Genomic DNA, 24,909 nt, shown 5'->3' with positions numbered 1-24,909 from the left:
ATCCGTTTCACCTGCTAAAAATAATTTTAGGCAGCCATTCTGGCAATAATTACACCTCTTTTAGTGGTGGCTGCTTTACACTTCCTCTTTTCCCCAACTATTCTTTAAAGTCTTGACTGAATTGTTTGAAAGGAGGAAAAAGGAAACAATTAGGAGTTTTCCTGTTGCCCATGACAGGTCTCCCATTGAAGGACTATAATAAGTGCTATTCAATTTTAAGAGCAGCAAACCATATATTTTATTTGCAGTAGTACAGCGATACAGCAAACAATCTAAAATGTTTACAGTGGACTTACTCAAATGTAAACTTAAAGCTGACAGACAAACAACTAGAAACAGATGAAATACCTAGATGAGAACTATTTTTCCTGCCAAAGGATTCACAATTCTGTTCAGCCAGGCTCATGATCCATACTCCTGCATACTAGTGGAAAAAGAAATGCATATACACACACACCGCTACACCCGACCTATTAACATACTAACAATATTTTACTCACACACATGAAAACACACTAAAGTAAAACTGTACCAAAAGAGTTATAGTTCCCTTTTATAGAACAAAGAACCCAACCGTCCAATCATGTTTGTCAAGTAGAATTGGTAAAGCAAGATATGTAAAAGTAAAAAATTACAAACGTCAAGATGTGGTCCTCACACAGTCAACCCAGGTATGGCTTTTCAATCTTAAAAAGTTGAAAATGTAATAAAATACTATACTGTTAATGTAGAGTTACTAAAAGGTCCACTAAAAGCCAAATATATAACTGGGATTACAGGTCTGCAGTATTATCAATGTTCATATTAGGCAAAATTACTGATGCATACCAATCAAGTGAAGGCTAAATTCCAAGCAACCTGAATAATCATTTATTTTGGTGATCAATAATAAAGTCAGAGATTAAACAAAAAAAAAAAAAAATCTTCATTACCTTAAATTTTACAGCCAGACTTTGCATTGATCTGCGCTACTGCCTCCTTGGAAGAGCCACTGTTTTAGAATTGGTATGTTGAGACGCATTACATCACAGTTGGTGATTTAGCTGCCGAAACATGACTACATTTCCCACCAGATTTCTTGCTAGCGCCATGTTCAGGACAAGCATCAAGATTAGGGATGTGAGTTGTAGAAGACCTTTGGCAGAACCAATTTAAAAAAAAAAAAAAAAAAAAGGATACACTTTTTTGGAATTAAAATTGACCATGACCCTTTGTTATTGGTTTATAAAATGGCCATCAACTATCATACTTCGAATTAATAACTTTTTTGTAATAAACCTACCTCAGCCATCACAACTCTAGCGTATGGTCAGCTGAAAGGATGCAACTATATAGTTAAAGCTGCAATAAGGAAAGGAGGGCAGGATGCTCTTATAACTCCTGACCTTCTGTAACTGACCTAATGACAGGTCCTTTTCTTTTCATAGGTCCTGGGCAGCTGCTTCGTGGTGAAGAATGTTATCCTTAGGAAAGTCAGATTTAAAAAAAGGGGAACAACTTCAGCTAAGGACCTAATTAGGTCTGCCATGGTCCCATGGCTGGAGAGAAACACATTTTTTTGCCCTCCCACCTTACATTATGGCAATAGACCCTGTTCTTGTTCTCTGTCAATCACACCTGGAGCATACTGTTAGGCGAGTGCTAACAAAGGGAATCTGGTAGTAGAAAAGCCTAACCTTGATAGCACAGACTTAACAAGGCCACAGCACTGGAACAAGGGGTGGTCCATTGACCAGACTCTCTGCAGCCAAACACCTCTGCTGAGAAAACACTTCGTGTCACATGTAGACCAGGGCTGAATGGTGACTTCTATATGAAAGCCACACTGAGAAACCAGTCAATGCCACATGAAGACCAGGGCTGAAAGATGGGTTCTATATGAAAGCTGTACTGAGAAAATGGTCAGTGTCACATGAAGACCAAGGCTGAATGGTAGGTTCTATGTGAAAGCTGCAATGAGAAACCGGTCAGTGTCACATGAAGACCGGAGCAGAATGATGGGTTCTATATGAAAGCTGCACTAGGAAATTTTGTCAGCTTCACATGAAGACCAGAACTGAATGGCAGGTTCTATATGAGAGCTCCATTGAGAAAATGGTCAGCATCACATGAAGACCAGGGCTGAAAGGCGAGTTCTATATGAAAGCTCCATTGAGAAAATGGTCAGAGTCACATGAAGACCAGGGCTGAAAGATGGGTTCTATGTGAAAGCTCCATTGAGAAAATGGTCAGTGTCACATGAAGACCAGGGCTGAAAGATGGGTTCTATATGAAAGCTCCATTGAGAAAATGGTCAGTGTCACATGAAGGCTAGGGCTGAAAGATGGGTTCTATGTGAAAGCTCCATTGAGAAAATGGTCAGTGTCACATGAAGACCAGGGCTGAAAGATGGGTTCTATATGAAAGCTCCATTGAGAAAATGGTCAGTGTCACATGAAGGCTAGGGCTGAAAGATGGGTTCTATGTGAAAGCTCCATTGAGAAAATGGTCAGAGTCACATGAAGACCAGGGCTGAAAGATGGGTTCTATGTGAAAGCTCCATTGAGAAAATGGTCAGTGTCACATGAAGACCAGGGCTGAAAGGCGAGTTCTATATGAAAGCTCCATTGAGAAAATGGTCAGAGTCACATGAAGACCAGGGCTGAAAGATGGGTTCTATGTGAAAGCTCCATTGAGAAAATGGTCAGTGTCACATGAAGACCAGGGCTGAAAGATGGGTTCTATATGAAAGCTCCATTGAGAAAATGGTCAGTGTCACATGAAGGCTAGGGCTGAAAGATGGGTTCTATGTGAAAGCTGCACTGAGAAACCGGTCAGCATCACATGAAGACCAGGGCTGAAAGAGGAGTTCTATATGTAAGCTGTACTAAGAAAATGGTCAACGTCACATGAAGATCATGGCTGAAAGGTGGGTTCTATATGAACGCAGCACTGAGAAAAAAGGTCAACATCACATAAAAGACCAGGGCTGAATAGTGGGTTCTACTGTATGTGAAAGCTTCACTGAGAAAGTGGTCAGCGTCACATGAAGACCTTTTTTTAATAGGCCGGCGTTCTCCATATTAAGGCTCATGACTTTATTTTACACACCCTTTCCAAACATTTGATTGCCTATGTGTCAGGAGATCAACATATAAAAAAACCACATGCATAAACTATTGAAGCAGCTAAATTGCCTGTATTACACCATAATGACCAGACTCTTCCTTTCATTCTCTGTCATTTTCCAGGGTAGGGTTTAAAAACAAATCTGGTTTCCAGACTGAGCAGCATGCAAAGCTCTCATTTTCCTGTATACACTACGATGAAGCAGGCTCTAAATGTACAATTACATAACGGCCTTTAGCTAACCTCACCCCACTGGTGCGCACATGTCTGCGAGTCTCGACACACTCTACAGTAAACAAACAGACTTGGCCAACTTGGGTCATATGAGTAAACCTGTTACTATTGCATAAAATGTGCGCACAAATGTCAACACAAGCAGAATATAAAAGTATAACAAAACAAAACAAAAAAAAAAAAAAATCAGATTTTACAGACAAATAGTTTATAAGACCTATGCCATCGTGGTATAAAAATGAAACAAGCTAATTCTTTCAAATTGCTTCTCGCTCTGGTTATATGAAAAAGTTTGGGAACCACGATCAAAAGGACATATGGGGGAAAGCAGGGGGGCATCAGCAGGAGCACTGTGTTTGTTGGAGGGGGCGAGGTGAAGGACAACAGGAAAGCTGGGGGGGAGGGGTCAGAAAAGCTTTGGGATGGGAGTGAGCTGTGTGTTCGGGTTGGGGGTTGTGGCAGGAGAGCTGGTGGGGGGAGGATGGCAGGAGAGCTGTGCACAGGAGATAGCTCAATGTATCAACTTAACTACTGCAACTCCCTCCTCACCGGCTAACCTCATCACAGACTATCCCGAACTCAGCGGCCAGACTCATCCACCTTACCAACTGCTCCGCTTCTGCCACCCCTCTCTGCCATTCCCTCCACTGGCTTCCGATTGCCCAACGCATAAAATTCAAATTGCTAACATTGACGTACAAAGCCATTCATAACGCTGCCCCAAACTACATCACCGACCTGATATCCAAATACCACCCAACACGTACTCTTCGCTCCTCACAAGACCTCCTACTCTCTAGCTCCCTGGTCTCCTCCTTCCATGCCCAGCTCCAGGACTTCTCTAGGACTTCCCCCATCCTCTGGAACTCACTACCCCAATCCATCAGACTGTCATCTACCCTCCTAACCTTTAGGCTCACCCTGAAAACCCATCTCTTCAGGGAAACCTACCCTGCCCTCACCTAACTGCCGATCTCCTCCACTCCTCCTACCACTCCACCCCCCACAGCCATTTCCTCCTGTACCACTATTCCCTCCCTCCTAGATTGTAAGCTCCAAGGAGCAGGGACCTCAAACCCCTCGTGTATTGTATTGTTATTGTACTGTCTCATGGATTGTCTCCCATTGTAATGTACAGCGCTGAGCAAACTTTTGGCGCTATATAAATATTGTATAATAATAATGTATCCTGAATTATCTGCAATCCCCTGCTACCACAAACACACAGCTCCATCAGCAGGTGTGTATTCTAAAGCCCGTGATGTGTAACCTGCACCACCAATCATACTGCAGCTTTCAAGGCATGCTTGAATCTGATTGGTGGCTGCGATACATTTCTTGGTACTGGCATAGTTTGTTTTTTTTCACCATAACTTTTGTATGTGAGAAGTACATTGTAGTATTGAGACAGTGTGTTCCAGTATCCCAGGTAGGTGTTATCCAGGATCACCAGATTGTTGAAGAAAAGTAGAGGGTTGGAAGAATGCAGTGTAGCAATTCTTGGATAAAAAAATTGGACAAGTAGGCAGTGCTCCCCATTGTATCTTATGCTATCAGTTTTAGTTTTGACTGATGTGTAAATTTATTTATTTCAGGTACTTATATAGCGTTGTCAATTTACGCAGCACTTTACATATAAATTAAAATCTTATTCTCAGCTCCTGGAAACTCGCAAACCTAGCAAGGGGTCATTATGCAAATAATTCTCCAAGAGGCGAGCTGAGCTTGTTTTGTAGGTGCAGTGTGGTGTGGAGGGCAGTGTAAGCACACAGAGTCCCGATTTGCAAAAGGCGATGTATTGTAAAAGTAGTTCAACAGTCCAGAGACCGGGGAACATTCATAGGGCTGCCGGTGGATCGCTTCTGCTGTGAACACTCACCGAAGAAGCTGATGTGCGAGTCCTGATGAACGGATGTTCGCCAGCACCCTTCGATCGTCAGGCAGGAGAAAGAACAGAGCTCTGCCTATGCAAACAAGGCAGAGCTCTGTTCTGACAGGTGGGGGAGAAGGATCATGTGTGGCTGCAAAGCTGGGAACACAATCCTTCACTTCCCCTAGTAAAAGCACCACCTACTGTACACCATGCACACACCTAGGCACACAGTTAACCCTTTCATCACCCTAGATGTTTAACCCCCTCCCTGCCAGTGTCATTAGTACAGTGTCCGTGCATATTTTTAGCACTGATCACTGTATTAGTGTCACTGGTTCCCACAAAGTGTCAGTGTAAAAATGTCCACCGCAATATCGCAGTCGCTGATATTACTAGTATAAAAAAAAAAATGTAATTCCAGTATATGTTCCATATCTTGTAGACACTATAATTTTTTGAGCTAATCAATCAAACTAATCAATATACGCATGTCATGTCTCATATGACTGTCATATGCCTTTAAATATTTTCAGTGTTTTGTCTCTGCTCCTCCCTTTCCTTTAGTTTCGCTAATGTTGCATAGATAGCCCTCCCCCTTCCCAGAGATGAATTGCAACAGCCTCATGGCAAGAAGCAGAAACAGTATGTTCTTTTGACCTATCGAATGTTTATTGTTGTAAGATTCTCTCAGTTTATGGAATAAACTTCACAAGATCTGCAAGATATCATTCTGATTGAGTCACTGACTGTGGACCCCAACTGAGGTTGAAGTTATCGCTATCACAACTGTAAGTTACAGAGATCACACTATCAATGCTTAGACTGGACACATAGAACAACGCGCCTATTGGGATTTTTTACCAAAAATATGTAGCAGAATACATTTTGGCCTAAATTTATGAAGAAATTTGATTTTAATTGATTTCAATTTTTTTTTTTTTTTTAAATTGACAGGTTTTTTTTGTTTATAATGTAAAAAGTAAAACACACAGAGGTGATCAAGTACACTAAAATAAAGCTCTATTTCTGGGAAAAAATATTAAAAAGAATAAGTTCACTTTGGAACATGTTACATATTCTACCAATTTTTAGGGGGAATATGTAACATGTTCCCATAGCCACAGCCCGCTGCCCCCCTTCCTTCTGACAGATAATATGGGGAGAAGTCTCCCAGTACCATCTGTCAAATTTTAAATCAACATGGCCGTGCAGGGCTCCACCCACACAGCTGCATCATTCATTATTCATTCAAGGACTTCCATGAATGAATGAACTTCAAGTCTTGGCAGCCTTAGTGGCTTTGGGCTTGTAGTTTTCATTGAACTACCACAGCGCTGTGAAACACCGTGGTAGTTCATTGAAGTTTCCGGTCAGAATATCTGCTTAACCGTACATCCCGTATGGCAAGCAGATATTCTGACAGGTCTGCAGGAGACCTGCATAGCATCAGCAATCTACTGATCACTAGTGCAATGCTTTCCAGGCTCCTGCAGACAAAAATAATAAATGCACATTTTTCTATCCACAAAAAATGGCCTGGTCAGGAAGGGGGGGGGGGGGTGTAAATCTTCTGGAGGGCAAGTGGTTAAATAAAGATTTAAAAAAAAGAAAAAAGTAAACAGTACAACGTGTCATTTACAATGCATTGGCATTGCTTGCTTCACAGTGCAAGCCAGAGGATGGCGTATAATCCAGCCCCTGATGTAGATGAGCCTCAAAAGATCTCTCCTTGTCCCAGTGCAGCTCCCTCTAAAAGGGTTCCAGGATGGCAGAGCCTCACCACTGGCACACAGGCCTGGACTCAAAGATGATGCAGGACAAAATTACTGCTGGCACGGTTTTTGATGTAATGGTGCCAGAGAATAAACTCTATACCAGAGTGCCTGCCTATTCTCCTACCCTCCTGTATTACTGCCTTCCATAGGGCCCTGTAAAGAAAATCTGTCATGGAAAGGACATGCGGACTGGCACTGCATAACATTGCCTAAGTGACCCGTCACCAGTGTGAACATGCTAGGGGGCAGAGGCCTGGCTAAGCCTCAAATCAATTTTAGTACATGAATCGAACATTTCACCGGTACAGGGACTACTCTAAATTGTACAGCGCTGAGCAAACTTTTTGGCGCTATATAAATACTGTATAATAATACTCTTTCTGGTACGATCGCTTAAAGATACCTACAGTATTTTCTGGCGTATAAGACTACTTTTTATACTTAAAAATATACCCCAAAAATTGGGGGTCGTCTTATACGCAGAGTATAAAATGTGAACCCTGAGTTTGTTTGGGTCAAGCTGGCTGGATGTGTGGTAATACTGTACATACAGTATACCGCGCTGAGCCAAGCTGGCTGAAAACAAATGTCCCTATGAAAGATTAATCTGTCAGCCCGCTGTATGTGCGGTATATACAGTATACTGCGCTGAGCCAAGCGGTTTCAAAACGTACCGGTACGTCCCTACGGTAATCAGCCCTCTGGATGCGTGTATGTACAGTAGCTGCGGCTACATACAGTATACACTGGGCCAATCACGGTGAGCAATGTATTCTACTGATGAATACAAAGCCTGCTCGGATTGGCTGAGTCAGAGAGGTGGTCTGATTATGTCACAACCTCAGCCGATCCGAGCAGGCTTTGTATTCATTAGTAGAATACATCGCTCGCCGTGATTGGCCCGGCGTATACTGTATGTAGCCGCAGCTACCGTACATACACACATCCAGCGGTCTGGTTACCGTAGGGACGTACCGGTACGTTTTGAAACAGCTTGGCTCAGTATACTGTATATACCGCACATCCAGCGGGCTGACAGATTAATCTGTCATAGGGACATTTGTTTTGAGCCATCTTGGCTCAGCGCGGTATACTGTATATACATTACTGCGCAACCAGCGGGCTGTATATATACTGTATGTAGCCGAAGCTGCTGTATTACCGCACATCCAGCGGTAACCATCTGATTAGGAATTTGATCCATATGATGACTGTCTTACAAATGTATCACAAGATGTCATTCATGAACTTAGGATGTCAGAGGATGAACATGAAAATTTTGAAGGATTTTAAGTACTGGTAAGTCATAACCATTTCAATTACCGTATTTTTCACCGTATAAGACGCACCTGACCATAAGACGCACCTAGGTTTTAGAGGCAGAAAACAGGAAAAAAAAAATTCTGAACTAATGGACTGCAGACACAGTACAGGAGATGACCAGAGACTGCGGACAGCACAGGGGATGACCAGAGACTGCGGACAGCACAGGGATGACCAGAGACTGCGGACAGCACAGGGATGACCAGAGACTGCGGACAGCACAGGGATGACCAGAGACTGCGGACAGCACAGGGATGACCAGAGACTGCGGACAGTACAGATGACTGCTAACCTTTGGGGAGGTGGGGAGCGGGTACCTGAATTTGACAGGTACCCGCTCTTACTTCCGCAGAGTTTTTGTTTGATCTTACCTGTTCCTTGATCCAGCCGCGCGCTGTCTTCCCGGCTTCTGTAATGGCGCTCGGCATGACAGCCGGGTGCCCAGTGCGCATGAGCGAGAAGCACTTGCCTTTTGCGATTGGTCCGGTGGCTTCTGGGATCTGTCATGTGTCCCAGGTACCGCCTTACCATTCACAAAAAGCACCGCTTCTTGCGCATGCGCACTTGGCACCCTGGCTGTCATGCCCAGTGCCCACACTACAGAAGTCGGGAAGACAGCACGCCGCTGGATAGAGGAACAGGTAAGGTCCCGCTGCAGAGCTGAGCGGCCGGCCCGGTATTCTGACACGGTCGCGGTAGAAATACCGGACCGGCCGCTCCATAAGACGCACTGACATTTCCCCCCCAGTTTTGGGGAAGAAAAAGTGCGTCTTATACGGCGAAAAATACGGTAAAAAATCTGATGTTTTTAAATGGTGTTGCCTCGTAAGGGGGGTAGTCTTATATGGCGAGTATAGCCCAAAACCTATGTTTTAACTGGAAAATTAGGGGGTCGTCTTATACACCCAGTCGCCTTATACGCCGGAAAATACGGTACCTATTCAGCACTTAGGTCACCTTGAATAAATGAATAACCTGTACAAGTACACCTTTGAAACAATTACATACATTATCTTTTTTATTTATGACCAGGACCAGTTCCACTTCATTATCTAGTATTTCAACATTCCTGACCTACTGGACACATTACATCAATAGACACTTAAAGTGTTACTAAACCCAGGACCCTGCGTTCACTATATCTGGTCTCCCACAGTACACAGAACATGGAAATGCAATTATTTTAGTAAATATAAACTGCTAAATACCTTTTCTCATCAGTAGTTAGACCAGTCTTGTGACTTCTATCAGTGTCCAGCAGAGTACTGGTTAAAGCTTGTAGGAGGAATTTTCTTCATTCTCACCTGATTTTCCTGAGGCTGCATAACTACTGACCTCCGTCTGGACAGTGCTGATTGGCTCTGTACTGAACATATGCACTCTACCAAGAAAAAAAAAAAAAAAACTCTCTAGCAATACACACCAAAACTAAGCATGTGCAGCTTGCTCCCAAGGCTCTGTTCGATCAGCATATGGATTGGGGACAGTAGAAGGGGAGGATCATAGAAGACAGGATAAAAGCATCCTTTTTACACAATGCAGGGGATTAACCACTGAGGTTCCACAGTGAGTATAACAAGCATGCTTTACTGCATATACAGACTGATTGTACTGTTGTGGTTTTAGTAACACTTTAATAAAACTATCCCTAAAGAAGCAAACAAATTCAAAACACAATCCCAGTATAAAAAGGTAAATGATTAGGTTTTTTTTTTTATTGTTTTAGTTTAAATATTTAAAAGATTTGATGGAAACTGCATTATTATTATTATTATACAGGATTTATATATTATTATTATTATTATACAGGATTTATATATTATTATTATTATACAGGATTTATATGGCGGCAACAGTTTGCTCAGCGCTTTACAATATAACGGGTGACAATACAGCAACAATACAGTTCAATACAAGAGGGATAGGAGGGCCTGATCCTTGGAGTTTACAATCTAGGATCAACACGTGTTAGAATTTTCAAAAACCTGGCTTTTCTGTAGTTTAAGATTACATTAGCACATGCAGTCATATATGCTCCTTACAAACACAATGTTTCTCTGTATATAATGCAGGGCCGTCTTAAAAGGAGAAGTTCACCTTTTGCACAAAAATAATAAAAAACGCACATTTTTTTTGCAGGTAAAAAAAATGTGCATGTATTATTTTTGTCTGCAGGAGCCTGTAAAGCATTGCACCAGCGATCAGCAGGTCTCTGGTGCCATGCAGGTCTCCTGCAGACCTGTCAGAATATCTGCTTGCCGTATGAGATGTATGATCAAGCAGATATTCTGATAGGAAGATTCAATGAACTACCACGGGGCTCCACAGCATGGCAGTTCATTGAAAACTACAAGTCGGCAACCGCCAAGGCTGTCGGGACTTGCAATTCATTTACAGACGTGGCCGTGTGGGTGGGGTTTTCAAACCTGACAGATAATATGGGGAACGTCTCCCTGTACACAAAAGGCACAGTACAGGGAGGAAGGCAGAAGCACTCAGTTTGGGGGGGGGGTGGAATCAGGAATCAAGAGGGCACAATACAGAGTCCTGAAACACTGCCTGGGCCATCGCAGGACAGCTTAGTAAAAAGTGTGACTGTCCCAGCAAATCCTTGGCAGTTGGCCATTATAATGTAATGCAAGATTATCATGGGGCCCCCATACACTTGAGGCCCATGCATTAAGACAGCCTTGATAGAATGTAATTCAAGGTGTACCTCGGATATAGAAAGTCTACACACCCCTGTTAAAGTGTCAGGTTTCTGTGATGTAACAAAATGAGACAAAGATAAATTCAGAACTTTTTCCACCTGTAATGTAACCTATAAACTGTACAACTCAGCTGAAACACAAACTGAAAACGTTTTAGGTGGAGGGAAGTAAAAATAAAAAACTAAAATAATATGGTTGCATAAGTGTGCACACCCTAAACTAATACTTTGTTGAAGCCCCTTTTGATTTGATTCCAGCACTCAGTCTTTGTGGGTATGAGTCTATCAGCATGGTACATCTTGACTTGGCAATATTTGCCCGCTCTTCCTTGCAAAAACACTCCAAATCTGTCAGATTGTGAGGGCATCTCCTGTGCACAGCCCTCTTCAGATCACCCCACAGATTTTCGATCAGATTCGGGTCTGGCTGGGCCATTCCAAAACTTTAATCTTCTTCTCATGAAGCCATTCCTTTGTTGATTTGGATGTTTGCTTTGGGTCGTTGTCATGCTGAAAGATGAAGTTCCTCTTCATGTTCAGCTTTCTAGTAGAAGCCTGAAGGTTTTGTGCCAATATTGACTGGTATTTGGAACTGTTCATAATTCCCTCTACCTTGACTAAGGCCCCAGTTCCAGCTGAAGAAAATCAGCCCCAAAGCATGATGCTGCCACCACCATGCTTCACTGTGGGTATGGTGTTCTTTTGGTGATGTGCAGTGTTGTTTTTGCACCAAACATATCTTTTGGAATTATGGCCAAAAAGTTCAACCTTGGTTTCATCAGACCAGAACACATTTTCCCACATGCTTTTGGGAGACGTCCTATCAGAAAGAGAGAACCACCTTGTGCCCGTCATTGTACTATAGGGCGGGCGGAAGGCGGTTAAATGATGGCAGGTGTGTACTGACTCCTATTTAACATAATTTTGAATGCAATTGCTTAATTCTGAACACAGCTACATCCCCAATTATAAGAGGGTGTGCACACTTATGCAACCACATTATTTTAGTTTTTTATTTTTACTTACCCCCCTCTAAAAGATTTCAGTTTGTTTTCCAATTGAGTTGTACAGTTTATAGGTCACATTAAAAAGGTAGAAAAAGTTCTGAAATTATTTATCTTTGTCTCATTTTTTTACATCACAGAAACCTGACATTTTAACAGGGGTGTGTAGACTTTTTATATCCACTGTATATGGCGTTAACCAGATTTGCTCGAAGGTAGTCTTTGCTTTTTAATTTGCAGTGCTACACACTGGTTTCCGATTGGACTGCAAATTAAATTCAAAATACTAACACCAATATACAAAGCCATTCACAACTCTGCCCCGAGCTACATTACTAATCTTGTCTCCAAATATTTATTTCAGGTACTTATATAGCACCATCAATTTACGCAGCACTTTACATATATATTGTACATTCACATCAGTCCCTAACCCTCAAGGGGCGTACAATCTAAGGTCCCTAACTTACATTCATACATACACATATTAGGGCCAATTTAGACAAGATCCAATTAACCTATCAGCATGTCTTTGGGGTGTGGGAGGAAACCACACAGGCATAGGGAGAACATGCAAACTCCAGGCAGGTGGTGCCATGATTGGGATTCAAATCGACAACCCAAGTACTGCCAGGTGGAAGTGCTAACCATTTAGCCACTGTGCAGCCCTATATCTATTACTCTCTACTGTAACCCCCTGTAAAAGTAAAACTATAATAGTTTGGAGTCACCCAAACCATCCTCTTCGTTCCTCCCTAGACCTCCAGCTCGTGTCTCCTCCCTTGCTCATCTCCAGGACTTCTCCAGAGCCTCTCCCATCCTCTGAAACTCTCTACCTCAATCTGTTCGGCTATCTCTTACTCTGGCCACCTTTAGGAGATCCCTGAAAACTCATCTTCTCAGGGAAGCCTATCACACTTCCAATCAACAATTGAACTTTTAACTCTTCCATCAGCTCATCCCCCACAGTTATAACCTTTCATACCACTTGCTCCACCCTATTAGATTGTAAGCTCTTATGGGCAGGACCCTCTTGTATTTTATTGTAGTACAACTGTACGGTCTCCCTTTAGATTGTAAAGTTCTGTGCAAACTGTTGGCGCTACATAAATCCTGTATAATAAGAATACTAATACTGTGTATAGCCAGTTTTTCATTCTTGGGGTCAAAAACATTTTATTTGATTTATTACAGGTACTTCTATATTTGGGTAGCAATGCCAAGTTGTGTTCTGAAGTTCTTACTATAATACAATTATATTACTAACAACGTGTCTGTATATTATACCATCCAATAGTATAAATGGTAATGTACAAATACAATTTATGAAGCATAGCACAGTGGGACGTGTATGGACATCACTTGGATCCAACTGTCTGCTTCCTGGTAGTTAAAGTCTTGCTGGAGTACAAAGGTCAACTGCCTAAAACCACATGTTCCCTTGGCAACCTTTGCGCCCTCCCCACATTCCTCATCTCTCTGGAAAGCCTAGAGCCGTTTTTCCCAAAAAGTCAACTTCAGAGGACACTCAAAGCTTGTGATCTGCAGCCTGGGACATGGCGGAAGGAGACCAGTCCTGGGAACCGATGGGTGTACCTAGGTGCTCCGAACCCTAAACATCACAACCAAAAAAAACACTAAGGAAAATCAGATACGTAGATTCAGGTGGTTCTTTCATCAGAAAGCCATGAAAATATGTAAAATCAGATTTATTTATTACAGGTACTTATATAGCGCCATCAATTTACGCAGCACTTTACATATATATTGTACATTCACATCAGTCCCTAACCCTCAAGGGGTGTACAATCTAAGGTCCCTAACTCACATTCATACATACACATACTAGGGACAATTTAGACGGGATCTAGTTAACCTACCAGCATGTCTTTTGGAGTGTGGGAAGAAACCGGAGAACCCGGAGGAAACCCACGCGGGCACAGGGAGAACATGCAAACTTCAGGCAGGTGGAGCCGTGGTTGGAATTTGAACCAACAACCCTAGTACTGCCAGGCGGAAGATTTAAAGTATATTGCAACATCTCCAAGATACGCCCGTTCCTAACCCCGGAAACCACTAAGCAACTTATTCAGTCCCTTGTTAGATCTCGCCTTGACTATTGTAACTCCCTCCTCATTGGCCGACCTCATCGCAGGCTATCCCCTCTTCAGTCTATCATGAATGCTGCTGCCAGACTCATCCACCTTACTAACCGTTCTGTATCAGCCACCCCTCTCTGCCAATCCCTCCACTGGCCTCCACTCAGTGTCCTCCATCCCTCTCTGCCAATCCCTCCACTGGCTTCCCATTGCCCAACGGATTAAATTCAAAACACAAACAATAACATATAAAGCCATTTATAACTCTGCCCCAAATTACATCACCAATCTTGTCTCCAAATATCACCCAAACTGTACTCTCCTCTCCTCGCAAGACCTCCTACTCTCTAGCCCCCTTGTCTCCTCCTCCCATGCTCGTCTCCAGGACTTCTCCAGAGTTTCCACCATCCTCTGGAACTCTACCCCAATTTATCAGACTATCGCCTACTCTGCTCACTTTTAGGCGATCTCTGAAAAACACATCTCTTCAGCAAAGCCTATCCTGCCCTCAGCTAATACTGGAATCTTCTACTCTTCCAACCAGTCCATCCCCCACAGTTACTATCTTTTGTACCACTAGCCCCTCCCTCCTAGATTGTAAGCTCCAAGGAGCAGAGCCCTCAAATCCCTCTTGTATTGAACAGTATTGTTGCTGTATTGTCTCCCATTATATTGTAAAGCACTGAGCAAACTGTTGGCGCTATATAAATCCTGTATAATATCTCAACCCAATTACAAAAAAATGTTATGTATTTCAGTTTTCTGGTCCTTAGATGAGGTGGCTGCTTTAGTTTTTAATCTTAGGCTTTTCTTTAAGATCCTGCCAGTAACACACTTCCTGTTCCAGGGTGAAGCAACGCTCACTCAGCATTCTGTATCCATAGAGGTGGAACATTGTCATGCAGCACAGTGACTAAATGGTTAGCACATCAGCCTGACAATATTCGGGTTGTTGGTTCAAATCCCAACCACGGCATTACCTGACTGGAGTTTGCATGTTCTCCCTGTTCCTGCGTGGGTTTCCTCCAGGTACTTCGGTTTCCTTACAACACTCCAAAGACAGTCTAGTAGGTTAATTGGCTCCTGTGTTAATAGGGTCCTACCCATAAGAGCTTACAATCTAATAGGGTGGAGCAAGTGGCATGAAAGGTTATAACTGTGGGGGATAAGCTGATGGAAGAGTTATAAGTTCAGTTGTTGATTGGAGGTAGGATAGGCTTCCCTGAAAAGATGAATTTTCAGCAATCTCCGAAAAGGTGGCCAGAGTAATGGATAGCCGCCCAAATTGAGGTAGAGAGTTTCAGAGGATGGGAGAGACTCTGGAGAAGTCCTGAAGATGAGCAAGCGAGGAAACATGAGTTTGACAGCTGGAGGTCTAGGGAGGAACGAAGAGGATGGTTTGGGTGATATTGACTCCAAGCTATTAAAGTTTCCTTTTACAGTGGATTACAGTAGAGAATAGTAGATATAGGGCAGCACAGTGGCTAAATGGTTAGCACTTCCACCTGGCAGTACTCGGGTCGTTGGTTCAAATCCCAACCACGGCACCACCTGCCTGGAGATTGCATGTTTTCCCTGTGCCTGCATGGGTTTCCTCTGGGTACTCCAGTTTCCTCCCACATTCCAGAGACATGCTGGTAGGTTAATTGGTTCCTCTCTAAATTGGCCCTAGTATGTGTATGTATGAATGTGAGTTAGGGACCTTAGATTGTACGCCCCTTGAGGGTTAGGGACTGATGTGAATGTACAATATATATGTAAAGTGCTGCGTAAATTGATGGCGCTATACAAGTACCTGAAATAAATAAATCAATGCTAGGACACAGAGGTTAATCTGGGCAGGGCTGATAAGACTCCCTGGCAAGAAGCAAAAAGCTCACTTGATTTCTGTCAGGATTCTCAGGTATTTTTTTTTTCACTTATTGAACAGATAAAAGAAAATTCCACAAACGAAGATGTACTCCAAGGTTAATTCCCCCTGGAGGTAGACCAACTGTGCCCATACAACCAATGTATTTGTCCTGGGACTTTAAATGAGCCAAACACACGCATGACCAACAAATAACTAGTTTCCAACATTGATTTTTAACAAATGAATAAACTTCTCATTGCATACAAAAAGAGGACAAAATAACAAGCAGATTTGCAATAAATTTGTAATAAATCCCTATTAATGCATTTCATATTAAGGGATGGAGGCACATCACTGGGTGCATATGGTCACATTCGATTTCTATTTTTGTTGTAAACAGAACAAAGCTCACGTTGTCTTCCTGGCACTTTAACCGCTTCCCCTCTGCCCTATAGCAGAAATACTGCTACAGGGTGGCAGGGGTGCGCAAAATCACGTATATATACACATGTGATATTGCAGTTCCAGGTAGGGGGCGTACACAAGCCACATGCACACCCTACCCACACCGCCATTCGCAGCCTCAGCTGTCAATCACCATGTCCCGGCTGGTGATTACTGGCTGGCACCCAGAGATTGCAGAGTATCAGCATAGCAGAGCCATACAAAGCAGTGTGCTTACAGTGAGCACGTAGTAAAACACCAGACAGCTAACCCTTTGCTCACCCACATTAACCCCTTCCTGCCCACCATCATTCGTACAGTGTCAGTGCTAGTGCTGATCACTGTATTGGTGTCACTGGGGATGTCAGTGACACCAAATCAGTTCCCCCCAGTGTCAGAATGCCCGCCGCAGTCCTGCCATAAGTTGATGATTGCCACCATTACTAGTAAAAAACAAACTCCAGTATCTATACCACCATTTGTAAATGTTATAACTTTCACATAAACTAATTCATTTACACGGAGCAGAATACATTTTGGCCTAAATTTGACAAAATTTGATTTTTTAAAAATTTTTTATTTGACATGTTTAATAGCAAAATTCTCAAAATTGTCACTTTTTTTTTTGTTTATAGCGCAAAAAATGAAAAAACAAAACAAAAAAAAAACAAAAAAAAAAAACGCACAGGCAATCAAATACCACTGAAAAAAAGCTCTATTTGTGGGGGAAAAGGACGTAAATTTAATTTGGGTGCAGTGTTGCATGACTGCACAGTTGTCAATTGAAATAACGCAGCGTGTATCACAAAAAATGGCCTGATCAGAGAAGGGGGGTAAATCCTCTGGAGGGCAAGTGGCAGCATTAGAGTACAAGGTGAAGAATTGGCAACTTGTTCTCCTGATAAAAGTACTTTATTGGTAAAGGGTACAGTGTGCAAGTTACAGTAGCTTACATTTTTCAGAAAAAAAAAGAAAAAAAGGTTTTTTTGGTTTGTTTTGGGTTTTTTTCAGCGAAACGCATCAGCTGCTGTAACTTGCACACTGTACCCTTTACCAATAAATTACTTTCATCAGGAGAATGAGTTGCCAATTCTTCACCGCATACTCTCAAAATAAAATAAAATCCTTTTGATGGTGTATATATATATAAACAAACAAAAAGGAAACAAAAAAAAAAAAAAAAAAAAGGAGTTTGTTGTTGAGTTTTTGGTGCATAAAATGGGAAAGTCCTCTCCAGATGTCAACTTTTCCCAAATGAGCTCTTCCTTCCTTCCATATGCAGATATGCACGTTCACATAGACTGTGCTCACTGTGACCAGGCTATCCCCAGCACATCAGCCAAAGTACCGTCATCTGGAAATCTGACCTGTACACTCCATAAATAATTGGGAATGATGCCTTCAAATGCATTTAGGGAACGCAGCCGATCTGGACAGGACTTCTCTTCAAGTCATAGCTGTCCTGCACCAGGCAAAGCACTGATCTCCGGGCTGGAAGATAAATTTAAGTCCCCCCCCCCCAGCACATACAAAATATAATGCCCACATAGCACCAGGCAAAGCACTGATCTCCAAGCTGGAAAACAAATTTAAGTCCCCCAGCACATACAAAATATAATGCCCACATAGCACCAGGCAAAGGACTGATCTCTAGGCTGGAAGATAAATTTAAGCCCCCCAGCATATACAAAATATAATGCCCACATAGCTGTACTGCACCAGGCAACGCAACTGTTTAAAGCTGAACTCTGAGCTGGCCAATGAAATGAACGGTCACCCCCTTCCCCCAGCATATGAAAGATGTAGGAAGGAATGCTAAGCTCAAAGCTGGACTCCAGGTTTCTCATGACTTTTACCCCCCAGTCAAATCAAGCGACTTACAGTGAAGTCGCACAATTTCAAAGTCGCGGGACATGCCGATTTCAGGTGCGATTTGCAAGACATCTGACACAGAGGTCTATGCAAATTGCACGAAAAAGTAGTGTATGTACTACTTTAGAAGTTTTAGATATGACCGCTGTAATTGCGGATAACAGGGTGTGCTTTGCATATGATTTGCAAGTTGCATGGCATGCAAATCGTATGCCAAGTCACACCCAGTGCAACCGGGGTGTAAAGCGGTAATAACAACCCTGCATACTTACCTGCATCTTCCACCTTTACATTCCACACTGGCTTGCTTGGACAGCAGGCGATGACGTCATCCTGCACATGTATACATGCAGCTGAGTGTACATTTGGTAAATAAAAAGCTGCCTGCTTGCAATTTTACAAAAGTTAGGTTTAGTTCCAGTTTAGGCTCCATGCACACGGGACGTTTTGACAACGCTGGTAACGTTAGCTGTGAAAAGTCACGTTAAAAACTTAAGTTTTTCAGCTTTTTTTAGCTTTGTTTTCCAACATTTACAAAAAAATATTTTTAGGATAAAAAAAAAGGTCCAAAAACACCATTTTTTTTTTTGCTGCGTTTTTCAGCATTTTTATAGCGAAGAAAACTCTAGAAACCCACTAGTTCCGGGGTTTTTCCGGTCAAAAAACGTCCCTGCCAAAAAACATTAACTACAATCTACGTGTGAATGGACACATAGGATAACAAGCTGGGGGGTTTACTAGCTGTAGAAAAAAAAAAAAAAAAGTCAAAAACAGCCGCTGTAAAAACATCCAGTGTGCATGAGGACTTAAACAGTTTGCACGGGCCAAGCAAAACAAAAAGTTAGGAAACCCGGAGTTCGGCTTAAACCCTCTGTGATCTTCTCTCCATTTTCAGAATGTAGGCAGCCCTCAGCATTACCAAATTCAATGTTAGGCCATTGTATGCGACATTGGTAAGAACGGAGGAGGAAAAGAACAGGGTCTATGGGGGGGGGACCGGCCGTCACTAACAGAAAGGACTGCAGAGTAAGGCAAGTATTCTTCTCTTAGTTATCCCTCCCCCCTTAAAAATATAAAATCATTACTTTCTGCTGGGGAAACAGCGTAGGGGGGAGGGGGCACATTTCATTTTTGTGGCTAGGGTTTTCCAATATGGAGTGTCATGTTTGACATGACTGTCATATGTCTTTAAGTGTTTTCTATATTTTGTCTCTGCTCCTCCCTTTCCTTTAGTTTAGTTAATGCTGTATAGATAGCCCTCCCCCTTCCCAGTAATGCATTTCAGCAAGCCGCATGTCTCATGAAGCAGAGCACATTATGATCTTTTGACCTATCAGATGTTCATTGTTGTAAGATTCTCTCAGTTTTGGATTAAACTTCACAAGATCTACAAGATCTCGATTGAGTCACTGACTGGTTTCCAACTGAGGTTGAAGTAATCGCTATCTCATCACAGCTGTAAGTTACAGAGATCACACTTTCAATGCTTAGATTTGAGAGACAGAACATGGAGGCCACAACCTCCAACTTTGGAAAATACAAGATTACTGTGCATCATACAGAGTACTTCAAGCTTCAGTACTTTAAAAATCGCTAAATTAGAAAAGGTTTGCAGATTGGAGTTCAGAGACTCATTTATACGCTTTATTCCCGGTCAATATTGGGGAAAAAGGTGGCCAGGCAACTAGCATTTCAAAAAGATGTCAGCAAGTGGCCGCTTCTATTTCTCTCTGTAAATACTTCATGAAAGCCATTTTATTTTCCCCGTTAGTGAGATCTCTCTGCACTTCCAGGAATGTAGTGCACCCCCCATCTTATAAAAATGAGGGTAAATGGTGTCCTTATTGCACAGTTACATAAAGACACAGGTCTGCTGGTCCATCCTATGTGTGAGATTTCCTCTCCGTTCATGTTCCAGTGACAATGTTTTGGATTCTCTCCCATTTCCCCTCTCGGATGACAATAACCATCAGGACAAAAAGTGAACAATCTCCCCAGTGAGGACTCAAAAGGCTATAAAAGCCTAACCCAAAATTTCTAATCCTTCCCTACTCTATCCAAAAGAGTTTGGATGATGTTCTACTGTAAGCCTAACTTTGGGAAATAGTGGAGAAGAGTTCAAACTTCAGCCAGGTTTTGTTTTTGGACAAAGCCCACAAGCAGCTTCAAGGCTACCATCGGTCAGAGCAGCCCAGACAAGCACTGGAGACTCATTGCTTCTCATCACATGTCCAAGGCCAAACAGCGTCACACTGGCTGCACTGAGTGACCATGAATTAAAGGTTAGAAACGTCTGTAGTTTTACTAAAAGCAACTCACTTCAATCTGCAGCCAGCCATCGTTTTCTAGAACTGAAGTGCAATAGTTCTCCTGGCAGGGACAGGGCAGGCAGGGACCCCTGTGCATGAGACCTTTGCCCATCACATCTATATAAACTTATTGGACACCAAACTCAAAATCATGGCCATTATTATGGAGTTGAACCCCAAGCCCCCCCCCCTCCTTTCCCCACCAATTCTCGGAAGGCTTTCCACAAGACTTTGGAGTGTATCCAGGGGAATTTGTGCTCATTTAGCCAAAAGAACATTTGTGAGGTCAGACACTAATGTTGAATGAGAAGACCTGGCTTACAATCAGTCTTCCAGTTCATCCCAAAAATGTTCAGTAGGGTTGAGGTTGGGGCTCTGTGCAGGTCACTCAAGGTCCTCCACATGAAACTCATCAAACCATGTCTCTATGGAGCTGGCTTTCTACATAGGGGCACCATCATCTTGAAACAGAAAACTGTTGGCCAAAGTTGGGAGTGCACACTTGAGTTCCTCCACCTCAAACCCTATTAAACCATGTTTTTGGAGCTGGCTTTAAGCACAGGGTCACTGTCAAGGTGGAACAGAAAACCATTGGCTACATTTGAAAGTGCGCACTTAAAGTGTTACTAAACCCACAACAGTAAAATCAGTCTGTACGTGAAGTAAAGCATGCTGGTTATACTCACTGTGGAAACTAAGGGGTTAATCCTCTGCATTGTGTAAAAAGGCTGATTGATCCTTTCTTCTTTGCCTTCTTTGACCACCTGATACAGACTGAACCCATGGTCACATGCACATGCTCAGTTTGGTGTGTATTGTCAGAGAGGTTTTTTTTTTTTTCCTCTTGGGGGGGTGCATGTGGTCAGCACAGGGGCAATCAGCACTGTCCAGACAGAGGGTCAGAGATTTTTCATCCTCATAGAGCAGAAAGAAAACTCCTCCTACAAGCTTTAACCAGTGCTCTGCTGAAGTCACAACACTGCTCTAACTGCAGTTTATATTTACTAAAATAATTGAATTTCCATGTTGTGTGTACTCTGGGAGACCACATATAGTGAATGCAGGGTCCGGGGTTTAGTATCACTTTAAGTTCCTCCACAGCTATCCACGCATCAAACTATGTCTCTGTGGACCTGCGTTGTACACAGGGGCACTCTCATGTTAGAATAGAAAACAGTTGGCCAAGGTTGGAAGCGAGTTCCTCTACCCCAAACTCATCAAACCATGTATTTATGGAGCTGGCTTTAAGCACAGGGGCACATATGAGGTAGAACAGAAAACTGTTGGCTATGGTTGAAAGAGCACACTCAAGTTCCTCCACAGCTAACCCATCAAACCATGTCTCTATGGAGCTGGCATTGTACACAGGTGCACCGACGTGTTGGAATAGAAAACAGTTGGCCAAGTATGGAAGTGCACACTCAAGCTCCTCCACACTGAGCTTATCAAATTATGCCTTTATGGACCTGGCTTTGTACATAGAAGCAGAGTTATCCTGAAACAGAAACCTATTGGTCAAGGTTGGAAGTGCACACTTGAGTTCCTCTACCCCAAACTCATCAAACCATTCATTATGGACCTGGCTTTGTACCTAGGAGCAGAGCCATCCTGAAACAGAAACCTGTTGGTCAAGGTTGCAAGTGCTCACTTGAGTTCCTCTACCCCAAACTCATCAAACCATGCCTTTATGGACCTGGCTTTGTACATAGGAGCAGAGTCATCCTGAAACAGAAACCTGTTGGTCAAGGCTTGAGTTCCTCTACCCCAAACTCAAACCATGTCTTTACAGAGCTGGCTTTGAGCAGAGGAAAAGTCATTTTGGAACGGAAAAGGGCCTTCCTCAAAGTGGTTCCACAAGGTTGAGAGTGTGCAATTGTCTAAAATGTCTTTGTATGATGTAGTATTAACAGTACCTTTCACTGGAAACACTTTCAGTTTAAAGGGTTGTTCACATTTGGTGTATTTATCCAAGCAAGAGACTGCTACAGGTAAAAAAAATGACTTTGCCTCTTGTTAGACAAGGGTTTCTCTTTTTGACATCAAAATGTAAAATGGACATTAAAAAAAGATAACAAAATCAGGTTAACAAGTAAAATTGATCTTGTCAGCTCCCACCTTAGCTGTTCTCCGATGATAATGATTTCCCCAGCCAGCTCCAGTTCCGTAGCTCTCGTCAGGACTGCTAGGCTGATCGCATCCATCTCTGCTGGGACAAACCAAACAGGAATTAAAAGAGCCATTGATGAGATGCCAGCAATGCCCGGCATTCCAACCCCGTCTCTAGCCAGTCATTCAAGGCTCATTTCCCTACACGCGCACTCGTAACACAAAGCCCAATGGCTGCATTTAGCGCATACACTGCTGCTTTCTGTATCACTCATTTACTACTAAACCCTCTAAAGCGCTCATACACGGGAACCTTTGTTCATTCATTAACACATGAGCCAAAGGACTCTACGCAGGGAAATTTAGGGGAAGGCCAACCTAGAAAGAAGAATTGATGGACGCAGTTAGGATGACAAGAAGCTGCTAAACCCTTTTTAAAAGCAACCAAATCCTCCCTTGTGTTCCTTTAAGGCAGTGGTTCTCAACCTTCCTAATGCCGCGACCCTTTCATACAGTTCCTCATGTTGTTGTGACCCCCAACCATAAAATTATTTACCCAGTAATTATAATTCATGAGTGTCGTTTTACCTCCAATACTGCTGCTTTCAAACACAGTAGCTGCTTTCAAACACAGTAGCTGCTTTCAAACACAGTAGCTGCTCTCAAACACAGTAGCTGCTCTCAAACACAGTAGCTGCTCTCAAACACAGTAGCTGCTCTCAAACACAGTAGCTGCTCTCAAACACAGTAGCTGCTCTCAAACACAGTAGCTGCTCTCAAACACAGTAGCTGCTCTCAAACACAGTAGCGGCTCTCAAACACAGTAGCTGCTCTCAAACACAGTAGCTGCTCTCAAACACAGTAGCTGCTCTCAAACACAGTAGCTGCTCTCAAACACAGTAGCGGCTCTCTACACATCGGAAATATGTGTTTTCCAATGGTCTTAGGTGACCCCTGTGAAAGGGTCGTTCGACCCCCAAAGGGGTCGCGACCCACAGGTTGAGAACCACTGCTTTAAGGCAAACTGAACTCTGGCCTTCCCTTCAGTCCTGTACAGCTGTAGAGACTCCTCTCCTGGACTGAAATCGCTTACTCTGATTTCACTGCACACTGTGAACTTCTCACATTTCAGTTGCAGTAAGTTAGGCACAGCATGCCTCATTTCCTGGTTGGAGGACATCCAGCATCATTTAGTTCTTTCCTCCCTAGCCTGAACGTCCCTGGCCCACCCTTTTCTTTTATTAGAATAACTGGGACTCACAGGTGGACATGCCTAGGGCGATCTGCATGCAAATATTTATTTATTACAGGTACTTATATAGCGCCATCAATTTACACAGCACTTTACATATATGTTCCACATTCCCAGACAGAAAGGAGGAGCCAGGAGCGCCTGCAGGGGACCCGAGATGAGGAGGATTCAGGCTGCTCTGTGCAAAACCACTGAACACCGCAGGTAAGTATAGACATGTTTGTTATTTTAGAAAAATTTTTTTTAAAAGAACCTTTCGTATCGCTTTAAAGGAAAAATATAATAAAATTAATTTAAGTGCAAAACACACAATAGAATACACATTTTTTGTTAAAATATAAAAGGTTAGGTTGCATTGAGCAAATAGATACCAAACATTCCGTGTTTTAAAATTGTGTGCGTCTGCAACATTTTATTTATTACAGGTACTTGTATAGCGCCGTCAATTTACACAGCACTTTACATATATATTGTACATTCACATCAGTCCCTATCCCTCAAGGGGTGTACAATCTAAGGTCCCTAACTTACATTCATACACATACTAGGGACAATTTAGACAGGAGCCAATTAACCTACCAGCATGTCTTTGGAGTGTGGAAGGAAACCGGAGTACCCGGAGGAAACCCACGCAGGCACAGGGAGAACATGCAAACTCCAGGCAGTTGGTGCTGTGGTTGGGATTCAAACCTACGACCCTAGTACTGCCAGGCAGACGTCCTGCCTAGGATTGCCCACTGCTCCCACCCATCCCACGCAGGCACAGGGAGAACATGCAGACTCTAGGCAGGTGGTGCCGTGGTTGGGATTCAAACCTACGACCCTAGTACTGCCAGGCAGACGTCCTGCCTAGGAATGCCCACTGCTCCCACCCATCCCACGCAGGCACAGGGAGAACATGCAAACTCCAGGCAGGTGGTGCCGTGGTTGGGATTCAAACCTACGACC

At 42.9% G+C, this 24,909-nt stretch overlaps 1 protein-coding gene across 1 annotated transcript in view; it reads right to left on the bottom strand.

The window, feature by feature from the left end:
- Positions 1–24,909, bottom strand: part of DEPTOR (DEP domain containing MTOR interacting protein) — a 129,151-nt gene that overhangs the window by 95,387 nt on the left and 8,855 nt on the right. Inside the window, exon 2 of the mRNA XM_089677539.1 lies at positions 22,719–22,806. Within this exon, the coding sequence (XP_089533665.1) occupies positions 22,719–22,804 (86 nt within the window). The 5' untranslated portion in view covers positions 22,805–22,806. The remainder of the gene's footprint in view (positions 1–22,718; positions 22,807–24,909) is intronic.

This window comes from Staurois parvus, unplaced genomic scaffold (genome assembly GCF_062004578.1).
Source record: "Staurois parvus isolate SC_StPar_1 unplaced genomic scaffold, SC_StPar_1.0 ptg000187l, whole genome shotgun sequence".
Taxonomy (NCBI): Eukaryota; Metazoa; Chordata; class Amphibia; order Anura; family Ranidae; genus Staurois; species Staurois parvus.
The sequence above is the reverse complement of the archived record's forward strand: the minus strand, read 5'-3'. Positions and strand labels throughout refer to the sequence as shown.